Source organism: Megalops cyprinoides, chromosome 13 (assembly GCF_013368585.1).
Source record: "Megalops cyprinoides isolate fMegCyp1 chromosome 13, fMegCyp1.pri, whole genome shotgun sequence".
NCBI classification, from domain to species: domain Eukaryota; kingdom Metazoa; phylum Chordata; class Actinopteri; order Elopiformes; family Megalopidae; genus Megalops; species Megalops cyprinoides.
In genome coordinates, this window is record NC_050595.1 from 30,802,623 (window position 1) to 30,817,872 (window position 15,250).

Genomic DNA, 15,250 nt, shown 5'->3' on the forward strand with positions numbered 1-15,250 from the left:
ATTTACTAGACCAGGATTTACACAATAGTCTTAATACTCTTTACTACTAATACCACTAACTATATACTACTTAATACTACTTAACATTAAATCAGTTTCTAACTTGCCCTGTGTCCTGGATAAAGTTCATAAAGGAAGAATAAAAATGAGTGAGCTACTAAAAATGTACTACAGTACATTCAATCATTGCAGCAAGCTCTAGAAAACTCCTGGAGCACCATGATCCCTCAACCGTTACCGAAAACCACGTTCACCTGGATTCACTGAATGATCCGATGAATGAAAAGATCGGATTGAAAAAGAAACGCCAAAAAGTCCCTGAGGCAGTCCCCAAGCACTCCTTGCAATCCAAAAAAGAGCCGTACTGCTGGACACAAAGCTCGGCTTGGCATTATTCCTAGGCCACATGAACACATCCACCTGCACGTCGAGCACTCCCCATTTAATAAAGCCGTGACTCGGAGCTGCCGTGGTAACACACCGCTCTCATTATCAATTGCAGCTCAGCTCCGTGGGGTTACGCAACGGCCGTAATTACCCCTGCTGCACTTGTCTGCACTGGCCAAATTAAGATCCCATCAAGCCCACTGCGTTTTACAGAGATCCATTATCCATGGTGAGGACATAAATCTACCAGGTCACACTCGCTTACTCATTTCATTCTCACCTGCCCTGTAAACAGAAAAAAATCCAACAGGGTAATAAGAGGAAGATCATTTAAATAAAATGAGTAGAACCACCCGGGCATCAGTTGAGTTCATGTAGGAAAGCTGGATTGTTACAATTCATAGGATCAGATCAGAACTTCTCCTCAGATTTTGATGTGTGTTTGATGATTTTTGTGTGGCAGCTGTGGTCTGCACGTCTGCACGTCTGCCAACAGTCCCAGCATTCACTGGGCAGTAACAGCACTAACAGGCTGAGCAGGATTGATTTCTTAAGAAATTCTAATGCATTAGTGGAAAAAGATGGTCCGGCTTGTTAAAGTTACCCAAAGTTTCAGCTATAACCCTTTCAGTACCTTTTTAACTAATGGAAAATTATTAAATTTTGTTGTTTATACTGCATTTGATATTAGAGATGAGGGCTGATAAAAAGCCCTCCTTTTTAAAATGTCACACATTTTCCCCCTACACAGCAAAGGACAAAATGCCAATGAAGACGTGTTCATTTTTTAATTTCTTTTTTAAAATTTATGACATCAACGCTAGTCTCCAATGGGTGATCTCTGTCTACATTTTCACCAGCACAATAACATCAGTCATGCTGTTTTTATGAAGTTGCCATGGTAACTGGAATGCACCATATGTAGTACAGTCAACCATTTAGAATGCAAGTGGGAATTTGTCATAGTAGACCTATATGTTCCTAGGGCAGGACCATATCATAAAATTGTTGTGTTATCAAAGGTGGTCATGGGATTAAATCCTGAGAATTATATTTCTTTCTGGCATAAATGGGTAAGGTTTGCTCAACCCCAAACAATCCTCCTCAAGGTCATATTAATAATCCCAATAAAATGTGTCTGTTTACGATTGCTGATTATGTTTCATGTGCATGAAATTTAATTGAAATTCAATGCTATTATCATTTAAACTTCACTGTTATTTGTCCTATAAATGGGATATTCACTTGTTTTTCATAAACTGCACACAAAAACCTATGTAAAAGCTTTACATATGTCTTGTAAAATGTGTGTTTAAAAAAAGTCTGAAGTTCACTCAAAGATCCTTTTTTTACCCCTGAAGTGCCCATGTTGAAGTTAGTTAGTTACCATAGATACCTCCTTAGAACAAAGGTTGGCTTTAAAATACTTGAAACACTTCAACAGACAGACAAATACTGTATAGCCAGTTATATATGGTCTTCAACTGATTTTCTAAACAGATTTTTGAACTTATGATATAATGTCCATTTCACAAAGCAAATATACTGAGGGTTAAAATGGATCCCTAATGTTGAACTGATTGAAAATCTTTAGCAGCACTTAAAGATAAGTTGAATGCAAAACACAGTTTATTCAAGAGTGACCTCAAGGCTGACCTGGGGACAGAGGGCAAGCTATCAGCATGAGTTTTTATGAATATGCATGTTTTAAGAATGTAACTACTGTATTCAATGAATGAAATGAATGTAATTACACCAACAGGGTCTTGGATTTGATATCTGTTGTGAGGCAATGATGTGCAGTAGTGCAGTGTGATGACCTTCCCGTGGGATAGGGAAAAAGCGAGGTGCCAGAGCATCCAGAGACCTGCACCTGCTAGTGCCACCACCCCAACAAACGGGGGTAGTGACCCACTGTTCTGTGCAGCTCTTATGAAAGCAAGGCAATATTCCACACTGGGGGCAGGGCAAAACCTATATTCTGTTGGAGGAACATGCTATGAAGGTACCCACCCTGTCATGAAAACTCTCAACACACTGTCTCTCGCCCTTTACATTATGCCGAGTAAAACCATCCATAGATGGTCAAAGCCACAGTAAATGTATAATGAAACTGAAGCAAAGGCAGACACATAGTATGGCTCTTAACCTTTCCAAATGACAGCAGCCACCCTTGTCATTGACCTTTCTTTGAAACATTAAGCTTAACCACCACTCTGCCGTGAGGATGCTGGAAGCATGCTCCATCACTGGAAATGACTGTTTCCAGCAATGCAAAGGAGCAGGGTGGACTGGACAGGGCAGGGGAATCGCCGATGGTCACAGCAGTAGGGTGTCACCAGTACAGGGGCTTTTCAGTGCTGCTGGGGGGCCTAATAGTGACAGCATAGCTCTAGTAACCTTAGGCCACTTATAATGCTGTGATCATGGGGGAAATGAAAGAATGGCCAGCAGTACTGAGCGCACCACCACACATTCATGAGGGGGCAAGTAAGTGAGTGCTTACTGCCTTTTGATCAATGCTTGACCAAAATTCTCAAAGAGAGCTAAAGCAATAGAAATGGATGCATCAATGCAAAAAAGCATGTGACACGTTTCAACGCAGCTCTGATCAGGCAGCACACTGACCCGGGTGTTTATGACTTCAGATCCTGCATGGGGCCTGAGCTGCCACTGCACAGAGCAAACAGCAAAAATAGGCTACAGAATATGTGTGCCAGTGGCATGTAAGTTATACAGGAAACGCACCATGCATAAGAGATAAGAGCATATGCTGGTCCCATAAATAATAAATTCTCTAACATAAGACTCCTGGGACATAAGCTTAAGTGGTCCTGCATGAGATCTGGCCTCATTTGTAATGTCACAATAAATGGGCTGCACCAGGTCACTTCCTCATACCTGACCCAGAGGCTATTACATAAACACTGGTCTGCATTCTGTTTGTAAAAAAAATAAATAAAGAAAGAAAATGTGGGTTGTTTATGCAAAGCACAGAGGAAAAATTTTGTCGGGAATTTCGGCAGAAAGATGAGTTCAGAGCATTAGACGCTGGTGGAGACGGAGCTATGAATAACCACCATATGTCTATTTTTAATCTACAGTAGAAGCAGGAACACAGCGGATTAATCACCTTTGGGCTTGAATTATATCACCCACAAATAATTCCATGGCAGGCTTGCCATGCGCTTTCTCTCTGGCTATAATGTATAATTTACGCAATGTGTCACTTTGTAATAATTAGCACCCCTTCTGAGTGGTGGTGAATAACAAGTGCATCGGTCATTCATCCCAAAACCCTGATCAAAAGCATCCTGTCTAATGACCGTAGGTCATGCCGCACGTCACCGCGCTGATCATAGTGTAATCACTGAGAGGCTGAAAAGCAGCAGTAGGAGAAAGACGGCGTGAGGCTGCTGAATGAAGGCTTCAGTCTCCCACACATCTGCGAGCGGCGACATGCTGTGACTCAGGCTCGTGTGGATCTGGCTTCTTAATGGCCTCGATGGCAGCACCCTGACAGGAGAGCCATCCAGGCGCCTGCCACATGCATCACCGTAGCAACAAGCAAGCGTCTGGCCAGGTCATAGGTGAAACGCAGAGAAAGCACCTATGCAGAGATATTCATCTCCTTCATGCGATGATGATATTATCTGATATACAGTGGAGTAAATTCTGAAACACACACCTTTATGACGACAATAGCCATAGCAACCGCTCCAGTAACTATGGAAATTGTCCCACTTTGACACACATTTCCATGGCATTAAATAGAATCATGTTGGATTACTGCTGGTCTGGTGGAAACCACACGGCACTGTGGAGAGATTCTGCAGGAGACGTGGTCATGCCCTGGGACTTTGACTGACAGCTTGGGGGTGGAGTGAGGGATGAGGGGAGCTATTGGACATGGCTGACGTTTCTCCACCTGTGGAGAGGGGACTGGGTTTTTTGTATTTAGTGAGTGATCATAGTGGCCCACTTACTGAGACTCTTTTGCCCCAATCTTCCTGAAAGATGGTGACATTCACACACACACACACACACACACACACACACACCTACACACATACACACATGGACACATTTACACACACAGACACACACTCACACATACATGGACTCACATACACACCAGTGACGTGCGGTGAGGTCAATGGCTGGGGAGGCACTGGATAGTATAAAATCTTACGGTTTAAAATCTCACGGTTTTCCTTTACCTTAGCCTTGTGGATGCTGCTATTTAATCTCATTCAAAGCCAGATCTATCCTTGAAGCTCCAAGAGTTTTTAAAGCAATTTGGCTTTGTATGTGAGTTGTCGATTTTTCATGTTTGTTGAGGCTCCTTGGTAGATTTTTCAAGTCACAAAATCCAGCGTTAGCCCAAATGTTGTCAGTAGTGGAGAACAAAAGACAGGGAAAGCAGTAAAGGCAATTCTTCACAGCACAGCCACACAGCCAGTCTTTTCGTTGGTACCACTTCATTTGAAATGACCGTGTTATTTTCTGTCCCTTCGTTGTCTGAAGTAGGTCCTTAAGCTCAGGCATTGGTCTTCCATTGTTTATCACTCCCTGTTTTGATTGAAAGTCCAATTTTGAGAAATTTTTTGGGTTAGATATCACGTTTTCCATTTTTGCAGCCCATATGGCGTAGAGATATTCGGGATGAATGAAACAAGAGTAAAAAAACTAAAGGGAGTTGCAGCCGCTGTAATTTTTTTGCTAGAGCTAGTTAACATAGAGGGAGAGCAAGCATCACCATTTACGTGGGCTCAAGACCAGGGACTTAACGTACAGGGAGAGTGAGCGTCACCAACTACAAGGGCTCAAGACACGCCCCCTCAGTGTGGCAGATGTGATAGCTGCCTCCCCTGGTGCTTTTTCATTGCAGTTTCATTACAAGACCAGCAAGCCTAAATATCTTTATACACATATGTGAAATAAGTCACCTATGACAGGTGAGGCTCTGCCTCCCCTGCCTCCCCTGACCGCACGTCCCTGATACACATACTCAAAGGTATACAAGCATACAAGTATATATAAGTATCTACATACAGTATATAAGTGCAACTCCCATACTATCACAGTTCCATCTCTCTCCTCAGTAAATGGAAATTCCAGCAGAGCCAGCACCACACAGCCTCTAAACCCCCCATACAGCCTCATTCAGTAGCATGAGCAGACACATAGCCCATCTCTACCAGCTGTAAGCTAGTACTTATCTCAAGAGTACAGCACTGTCCCACCTTTGAAGACTTCAACCTACAACCCTATGGATACAGACTCTAGTGCTCTAGGTCTCATATTGATAACCAACAGATCCAAAGGCATTTAAACACTTCCTCCTACCCTACAAATTCAGCATCTCCTGCTTTCCCAGATGGCATGGACACAGAACATGTAGGCTAAGTAGGGGAAGGGGACTGTGGGCTCCTTGGAAAACTCTGGCATGTGCACTTTTTTGAGAACCTTGGCTCACTGGAGTAACTATCAACAATGCAACCGGTGCAGCACACCAGGGCCCAGAAGCTGTCAGGGGCCCATGTAGGAAGGCAATTTTTTGCTGCTATTTGTAGGTGGGCCCTCTCACACATTGACCATTTCAGGCAGTCTTCAAAGTAACCATTCAACAATATCACTGAAATTACTTGCAATTGTGGCTATATATACCACCTTCCCACCTTGTGTATCACACTTACGGTTTTGAGTCATAGACTTTTTATATGTATTTTTATTTTTATTTCCTTATTGAAATGTTCCTAAACTAAATGTTTTATTAGAAATAAATATTATTTCTACCCACCACTTATTTCATTTGGTTGCTTTCTTCTCAAAAGTTACGACAGCAGAAGGCTTGCTGGGAAATGCTAATTTGTTTGTCCAATGACCTTGCTCCCTGTCATTTGTGATAACTTGCGTGATGTCAATTTTTTCCTCAACAGTTCAACCTTTTAGCAAGAAGCAAAAAAAAAGTAAGAATCAAGTGTTCTTCAATAAATGGCCGAAAAGTTAAAAGCATAAATAATGTTTAGCAAGCCCAAACAAAAAAGCAGCGCTCAAAAGTGCAAAGAAAAAAGAGAGCAGGATGAGTGTACTGCTAAACTGATGAAATTAGACAGGTTTTTTATCCATGCTGCTTCATCGAATGCTAACGTTAGCAATGTTGACCTGCAGCCGGAGGCTAACGTTAGCTCACCATTGCCATCTAGTTCCACAAATGAAGCTGTATCTATATCATAGCTGAATGATGAATTCTATAAATGCAAGTGATTGTGTGATCAGGTGCCGTCATCCATTCATTCATACTGTGTAAGCCTATAATGAGTTGCTGTGCTTTTCTTGATGGCTATTTGTTCTATGCTTATCGACATACTGTGTAAGCTACCTTTGTGTTGATTTTATAGTGTAGGCTGGCTAAAGCTATTTCGGATGTTTGATAGTTGGAGAAATTAGGCTGTGGTGGTTTGAGTCCAGGGCAGGCGATATATGGAATAGCTACTTTTAGCGCAATAACAGCTATCCCTGGTATGTAGCGTTAGGTTTCTTCCCTTATTTTTTTCCCTTTAGTCATACCTGATGCGGGAGCACACCTCCAAAGTTCAGTGTCTATCTATCTATATAGCTTGTATCTATATGTTGGTTAACTTACCTATTAACTTTGAAAAACACATAGCATATGTTTTCACTCTTTATCTTTGTAGCCTTGTGTTTCTATGTACCACATGGAAGCAGCATAGTGCTGCTGCTGTGATATCATCAAAAAATACAAGTGGCGTTTTTTCCCACGGAAGCATTTCACATGGCCTCGGAAAACTGGAGGTGTGCTCCCACATCAGGTATGACTGAAGGGAAAACAATATGGGAAGAAACTGCATGTGTGTGCGCACGAGCGTGCATTTGTGTTTTTTTGGGGGGAGGGGCCAAGAAAAATATTTGCACCGGGGCCAATCACAATTATGTTATGCTAGTGCCTTGGCTTGTGTGGTTCTGTGAGGAGTTTGGATGTGCAGCTCTGTGAGAACTTTGACATGTGCATTACTCTGAGAAGTTTGGTGTGTAATAATGTGAGGAGTTGGGATGTGCAGTACTGTGAGGAGTTGGGATGTGCGGTAATGTGAGGAGTTGGGATGTACAGTACGGTGAGGAGTTGGAATGTGCGGTAATGTGAGGAGTTGAGATGTGCGGTACTGTGAGGAATTAGGATGTGTGATACTGTGAGGAGTTGGGATGTGCGGTAATGTGAGGATTTGAGATGTGCGGTACTGTGAGGAGTTGGGATGTATGGTAATGTGAGCAGCTGGAATGTGCAGTAATGTGAGGAGTTGGGATATGCGGTACTGTGAGGAATTAGGATGTGTGGTACTGTGAGGAGTTGGGATGTGCAGTAATGTGAGGAGTTGGGATGTGCAGTACTGTGAGGAGTTGGGATGTGCGGTAATGTGAGGAGTTGGGATGTACAGTACTGTGAGGAGTTGGAATGTGCGGTAATGTGAGGAGTTGAGATGTGCGGTAATGTGAGGAGTTGGGATGTACAGTACTGTGAGGAGTTGGAATGTGCGGTAATGTGAGGAGTTGAGATGTGCGGTACTGTGAGGAATTAGGATGTGTGGTACTGTGAGGAGTTGAGATGTACGGTAATGTGAGGAGTTGAGATGTGCGGTACTGTGAGGAGTTGGGATGTGCGGTACTGTGAGGAGTTGGGATGTTAGGCGCCGTGAGGACTTTGGATATGTGGTACTGTGAGGACTTGGCCAAATCATTAAGTCCTGTGGATTACGTAATGGGATTTGTGGAAGAAAAGGAGATTAGGGAATGAGTACACAGGACAGGGTCCTGCTGGGTGGCCATGTGGTGGCCCCTCTGATGAGTGCCCTGCAATCTAACCTCCCTAAACCCCTGGGGGGATGGAGGGAGGAGAGCCGATAAACTGCTGCTCCGGAACAGAGATAGAGAAAACACAAAGGCTCGAGGGAGTCAGATAAAGGGTGGAGCCAGGCGCAGCATCAGCTAATGGTAAACTACAAACTAGTGCTCACAGTACATGCTTCAAGCATTATTCTAAACCCTATAACCACTGTAACCACTGTAAAAAACTGTACAAAATGAATTTACTGTCATTAGGAAGCAGGTCTTGTGTTCATGTTAATCCCAACCAAAATCAAAAAAAACATCTTGCTCTCACACATACACACACACACAGACTTGTGCGCAAACACATGCAGCACTGACTAGCAGCTTACTGCTGAGCTGGTGATAGCACCTTGCGATTGTCCAAGCCTTAACCCCAACCTTACCTCCGGTCACACTTAACGGGCAGGTGCCCTACTTGGCAGGGACTACAATATGGTGTGGTGCACTATTTAGCCGAGAGCACTGCAGCGTTTGGCAGCAGACCGACAGCGGGTTAAGAAGCCGGAGCACTAACCCGATGTGGCGCTGGGGGGGCTGCCTCCGGGCCTCCTCCCCCAGGCGGCTGAGGGAGGGCGAGCGGCTTCGGGGGGCGCGGGACCCCCTCCCCATGGTCTTCACTGTGCCATTGGGGTTGTTCTGCATCTGCTGGAGCAGGTGAGGGGAGAGGCTGCGGTGGGAAGAGGCGGCCGAGGAGGCGGCGGCGGCGGCGGCCAACGGGGACCAGTCCGACGGCAGGTTATTCACGTTCAGGTTGTTGTCACTGTTGGAGCGCAGGAGCACCCGGGGGGCGGCGAGCGTGCTCGTGGGACCCCGCCGCCGGTTGGAATACGCCGGTGCCTCTCGGAAAGGCACTGGGAGGGGGGGAGGCAGACCGACAGAGAGAAAGAGAGAGAAAGAGAGAGAGTGAGACTGGTGTCAGATTCACACTCAGGTGTCCCTACTGTTTTGACGTAAGGAATCCGTCCCACGACTCTTGCAACATGCGCATCCACAGAGCGGCAACCATATGCAGCGGCAGACAGTGGTAACTCACACAGCTTGATTTGAGGCTTAAAAAGATCAGAATGAGAGGTGCTTAAACGCTGGAGTGGGACACTGGATTCTGTTTACCATTCACATTCTAGTTGAAGTGGACGAGGTTGTTTAGCACAAGCTTCTTCCAACGTCACTTTTTGCCCTTTTGTGTGTCATAACTGTCAATCCCTGTGACAGAGGACCAGACTCTCTTCCACAATGAGACAGTGAGATAACACTGAGGTAGGTATTTTCCTCATCCTGGAGAGCTGAGTTCCCACATACTGTATATGCAGCACTAAGCCTTATCCAATGGACAAGGTCATTTGGTGTAACAGAAACTCATGACTGATCCCATTATGCACTTATGCATACAATATGGCTTCAGTCAAGAAGTAAAAGACAGCATATATGATTAACACTTCATGATGACCTGGGGTATAAAACATTAGCATGTCCGTAGAGTCTGAGAAATGCCTTTTGATGAAGACAAGGATCCTGCTACAGAGAAGAGGCTGATAATGTCAGCAGGCACTATGAAGAATGTTGTGGTTTCAGTCTTTGCATGAATGTGCAGTTGTGTCTTTGAGAATGAACACACCTTCAGTTATTCACCAGCTGAATGAAGGTCCAAAATGCTGTGTGTTTTTAAACAGAATGGCAGGGTCATCTGTTTCCTCTTGAAGCTTTTAGGTAGATGCAGATTCATTATGAAAACACGGTGCTGAACTTCCACAAGACTCTGCTGCCTCATTAGAAGGGAGAGGCATATTTCAGAGCAGGCTCGAGCTCTGTGGATTTAACGCTCATCCAAGCTTCATGACTTCAGACTTCTACATAATCATCATTAGAGCTGTGAAATTCTCTTGTGCTCAGAATGCACACTTCAGGCATAATAAATGGTTCTGTTTATTTCCCTGGTGCCCACTAAATGCTGGTATAGAGGAACAGGCCCTGGAACTATCTGGAAATCTCAGACCCTTCCGTAGAAGTATGAAACTTAAAATATTAAATGAGGAACCAGGCCTGCTCCTCAATGCATTTTGCTCACAACACTATAATTATTACTTCCAATACAATATTCACGGATAAATACAGTACCCACATTTTAACTGCTGGGGGTCAAAACAGAGGCATGAGAAACAGATTTTATATATAGTCTACAGTTTTATATGATGTTTCAATGTTTTTAATGTGATCATAATGGTTAGCATTTGTAACTGAACTGAAATACTTTCATAAATAGGCTGTAAAAGAAGAATGCAGGAGGACTATATTACAGTAGCCACACCAGGAGATAAAATTGCATGAAATCAGAGAAATCTTCAGAGAAACCTTGCTGATTTCTGCAGGAGTGGAAGGTTTATCATCATGGGGGGATGGGAAAGTTCATCTCCATTGACTGGAAGTGGGACTGTTGGGAAACACTGATGCGAAGACCTGGAGCTAGGTAGTCACACAATTACCAGCCAAAAGCCTTTCTTTGCGCACAATTCATGCAACCTGTGTTTGTGCTCTGTGCCTTTACCATGCTCTCACTAGCCTGCCCTGACTCAGGGATACAGTAATATGTTTGTCTCGGTGCATACCTATGCAGCCAGGTAACACTGTCATCAAAAAAGATAATGTGGTAAATGCCTTGTACTGCCCATTGAAATTACATTACATTGTCACATATTGTCATTTAGCACACACTCTTACCCAGTGACTTCCAAAGAATTTTTACATGTTATCGATTTATAGAGCTAAATATTTACTGAGGCATCTCTAAGTTAAGTACCTTGCCCAAGGGTCCAGTAGCTGTGCCCTAGGAGGGAATTGTGGCAGCAAACTCTCAATTACAAGCCATACTCCTTACCACAACACTGCACTGCAACCATGAGAAATAACACTTACCATTCAGGACTGCGCTTGTTTTCCACAACTTTCAATTTAATAATTCCTTAAACTGTAACCTTTATTGGCTCATTCAACAAGGAATAATGATACGGTGAATTTTGTACAGATGCATTTTGTTTAACAGGAAGTAAACTTGTGCTACAATGCTTTAAAAATTTCCCATTAAAATAATGAGTACAAATCTGTAAATTCTTTTGAACATGTTTTTTCCCCACTGTGATTATGAACAAAATAACTGCTGAAAAGCTGAAAGTAGAACCAGTCCTCTCCATTCCAGGACAATAATGAGTTTAATGCATCCGTTTCTGGTGTGTGTTATTGTTTCAGGCGTTCAGTGACCATTTTCGCTTTCAAAGGCCCGTGGAGATGAATAGGGGAGCTAACAGCTAACGAGTTAACGCGCTGGAAGCTTGCTCCTCATTCTGCACTGCTGTGCGTGGAGGCACTGCGCGCTGCGAGTGCTTGTTTACGTGGAGATGTGGGGAATTCGAGCAGCCTCGGAATCAGCCTGTCCAGAATCAGAGGCTGGCGGGGGGGAGGGGAGGCGGTGCGAGGCGCACCTGTGTATCAGAGAGCGGGGAGCGGGATGGGTAACTGCTGGTAGTGCAACTGATGTTGTCACGCTCTCACGTGCTCACACACGCACGCACACACAGCCTAACGTGCCCCACTTGCAGGAGCGCGAAGACACACGCGCGATTCCGACTTCCCCGCTGCTATCTCGAAGGGCTGGCGGTTCGCGCCTCGCAAGTCGGTGAGCGCCTCTCCCGTTTCCCAAGGAGGAGAAGGCGTGGGAGTCACTGAGCGTTGGGAGTCACGGAGCGACAGTGGGGATTAGGCGCTGTGGAGATGCTACCCGATCCCACCCTCCGCCCCCTGAGGCAGCCGGAGCCACAGCACGGAACACGACTGCAGCGCAGAGGAGACCGGATACGTGCGGAGCAGCGGGAGTCCAGCACACAAAGAAGGGGGCAAGCATTTGGCTCCCAAATGGGGAAAGGCTCCATCTCTCTGTAAAAAAGGATTTCACTCTGTTGCTGTTGCTGTGGATTAACATAGCAGCTTTTGGGTGCTGTAAATCTCTTTTATCACTGAATAGAAAACGGGGAAAAACATTCTGACTTATGTAATTGTGGGATAAAATCCGAACATTCTATATTATTAACTTGTGTATTGATACAGAGAGTCTAGACTTACGGTTCCCACGTTCTTGTAGAATTTAAGTATAAACGGGTATCCTTTCTTTTGCTTTTATTTTTGAATAATAATGTGACCCCTTAAGACAGAGGGGAAGAGGGAGTGTTTGTGTGTGTGTGTGTGTGTGTGTGTGCGTGCGAGAGAGAGAGAGAGAGAGAGAGCGAGCGTCAGACATTTAAGTGGGTGTTTTCATTCCCTGCGAACTATGGATGTGTTATATTTTTATCTATTTCCTGAATTGTGGCTGGGCTATGAGGCACTGCGAGTTTCATGAAATAACTAACCAAATGAAAGCTCATATGCAAGGCTACATCACCTCCACCATATCAAAATGCCCATTAACAACGCTTTAAAATAACAGCAACCATGCTTGTAGTGCCAACATTTCAATCAGAAAAACAACTGTAGAAAAAGCCATTAAGAAAATATTCTTACTGATGCAAATCAAAGAACTGTAAGAAATCAAACACACCTGGTAAAATGTCAATAAACCCAATCAGAAGCACATTTTGTCAAAAGCTGAGAAAATGGTAAACTACCATTCTGAAAGGAGTACACCACAACAGAGTTGTAGGGACAGTTCGAAACTGCCATGAAAGAAGCTCCGCAGCAGACAAGAGGTTAGTGTAACTCTTCAATAATATTATATATATGAATCTCCACAGCGCAATACAAGTCAATCCCGGAAGAGAAAGAATAACTCTTCTTACCTTCTTTCTTTAAGGCATTCAGTATAGACTTCATTTTCCCCTTTTCCTTACTTTTTTTTTTTTTTTTTACTTCAGTTCTCTCATTCTAATCTTGTTGGGCGAAGAACAAAAGAGGAAGCAGTGATGAACGGGAGAAAGCAGAGGAAGTGTAAAAGGTCCCCAAGTTGCGGTGTGGCACACAAGCTGCAGGTTTCTTGGGGCAGTGAGCGGTGATGTTGAGGCAGGCTGGGCTTGAAAGAACCGGCACCGGGACGACAAAACCCTCCCCACATGATTCCGCCTGTCAGCTGGGAGAGGACTGGGACAGCGCGGAGCTTCGCGCTGCTCCTCGCACACATAGTCATGTGAGCGTTCGCGCCGCTGCAACATCGCGCTTTATCAAAAAATTGCTCTGCTGTACAATTTCGAAAGGACATCGAACAAGGTCAGAATTAAGAGGGAGCTTAGTTTTACTGGTTCCCCGTGTTTTTTTTTTTTGTTTGTTTGTTTTTTTTCAAAAAAACGTAAACGTGTAGATGTACCATTTTGAATTTATTTCCAACGTTACTTAACTACACTAAGTGCCAAAATAAAATAAAATAATGATTGACAACGACATGATTATCATGCTCAATATGAAATATATGTCTTATATCAGTTTGTGATTAAGGCATTCCTTTAACACATATGCGTTAAATATCATTGAGAGCGATGTAATTAAATACAAAAAGTATAATCAGAGCATGCATAAATTTATACAGAACGTCTAGGGAATTTTAACCCTTCCGTCCTAAAAACAGCTGTATCCGAAACAAACCCCCGGTGTTGCTAAGCAACTCCTGAGAGCATTTCTAAATCTGTCAGGAGCAAGTTGCTTTGTTGAGGCATCAATGAAATTCTCTACTGGTTAGGGTATTGTGCGAGGTTTTCTCTTTACTATCAATATTATTTTGATGAAAACTTCGATTCAGGGAGACTGATGGCTGTCTTCTGGTGACGACAGGAACAAGGCAATACAAGCAATGAAAACAGCCTGTCTAATTACGTTCAGTATTGATACAGCTGATTTCTCTTGCATGCAGAGATGCAGGCCAGCCGTCACTAATGTCTTTTGCACAATACATTTGAAGTAAAAATTGAATCCAATAAGCGCTTGAACAATGGTGAAAATAAACAATGCTCTTATCATCTGTGCCTCACACACACATCCCCATCTTCCCCTGCCATATCTGTGTCACACTTTCCCTGCATACATTTCATATTCAGCGATTAAGCAAGTTTGCCAAATGCAACAGCAATAACAACAGCAATGCCTATAGAATTCAAATTTCTAACTGTTGCCATTCCTATTTATCTTAACTGAGTCATCCTCAGCATCATTAAATAGAATGCATCCACAACAGCTGGACATCTGGGCCAGGCATGCTCCTTTGCCCTGCCACTGGCACACGGATGCCCCAGGGTAACACATAATTAACACAGGTGGCTGCATTGCCTTCAGATCACACCGTAATGTTGCATTTGCTACGGATATGCAGACTTCATCAGGGTCAAGGAAATACACACAAGCCCAATTTCTGTATGCAAAATTTATAGCAAAATACAAGAAGTAATAATTATTAATTAGGCCACTATAATGTTTGTCACTATACTCACTAGTACAACATGGGAGGCACAGCTCTTCACGTGACCTACATCAACAATTAGTCAATTGAAGCAGAACCACAAATTCTGTAGAGCCTCAGCTATGTTTTCTCTTTATTACAAATTTGGCCTTCGTAGAAATTCTTAGGTTGAACCCTGCTTAAAAAATAAGTTGACTGATCAGTTGCCAGATAATGGCACTTACTGAATATACCACAATCTCCTTTTAAACTCAGCTTTTACTGTTTGTGGATTGCATGTGCAGTATCCACAGTTTCCCATTCACAATTTGACAACCGTGATGGCTGAGTTATATGTATCTACAATTAAACATGGCTGTGTTGGATGTCAGTGGAAATGTTGAATTATGTATGTATTTGTAATGTACTTTAATATTTGTAATGTACGTGTTTGCTGTGTAACAGCAATGAAGAAAAATGTTAAATAAAGAGAGCACTTTCCAGGAATACTTTGTGACTAGCTGTAAATTGCTTTCTTCAACCTATGTT

The 15,250-nt window shown here is 43.5% G+C and overlaps 1 protein-coding gene across 12 annotated transcripts in view; it reads right to left on the reverse strand.

The window, feature by feature from the left end:
* Positions 1-15,250, reverse strand: part of LOC118787665 (SH3 and multiple ankyrin repeat domains protein 2-like) — a 165,907-nt gene that overhangs the window by 74,984 nt on the left and 75,673 nt on the right. For 10 of the 12 annotated variants that reach the window (XM_036543226.1, XM_036543224.1, XM_036543223.1 and 7 more), the window contains one exon: positions 8,813-9,149. In XM_036543226.1, the coding sequence (XP_036399119.1) occupies positions 8,813-9,149 (337 nt within the window). Of the gene's footprint in view, positions 1-8,812; positions 9,150-13,118; positions 13,171-15,250 lie in introns of those variants that run through there. The other 2 variants (XM_036543229.1, XM_036543228.1) reach the window with 1 other exon arrangement.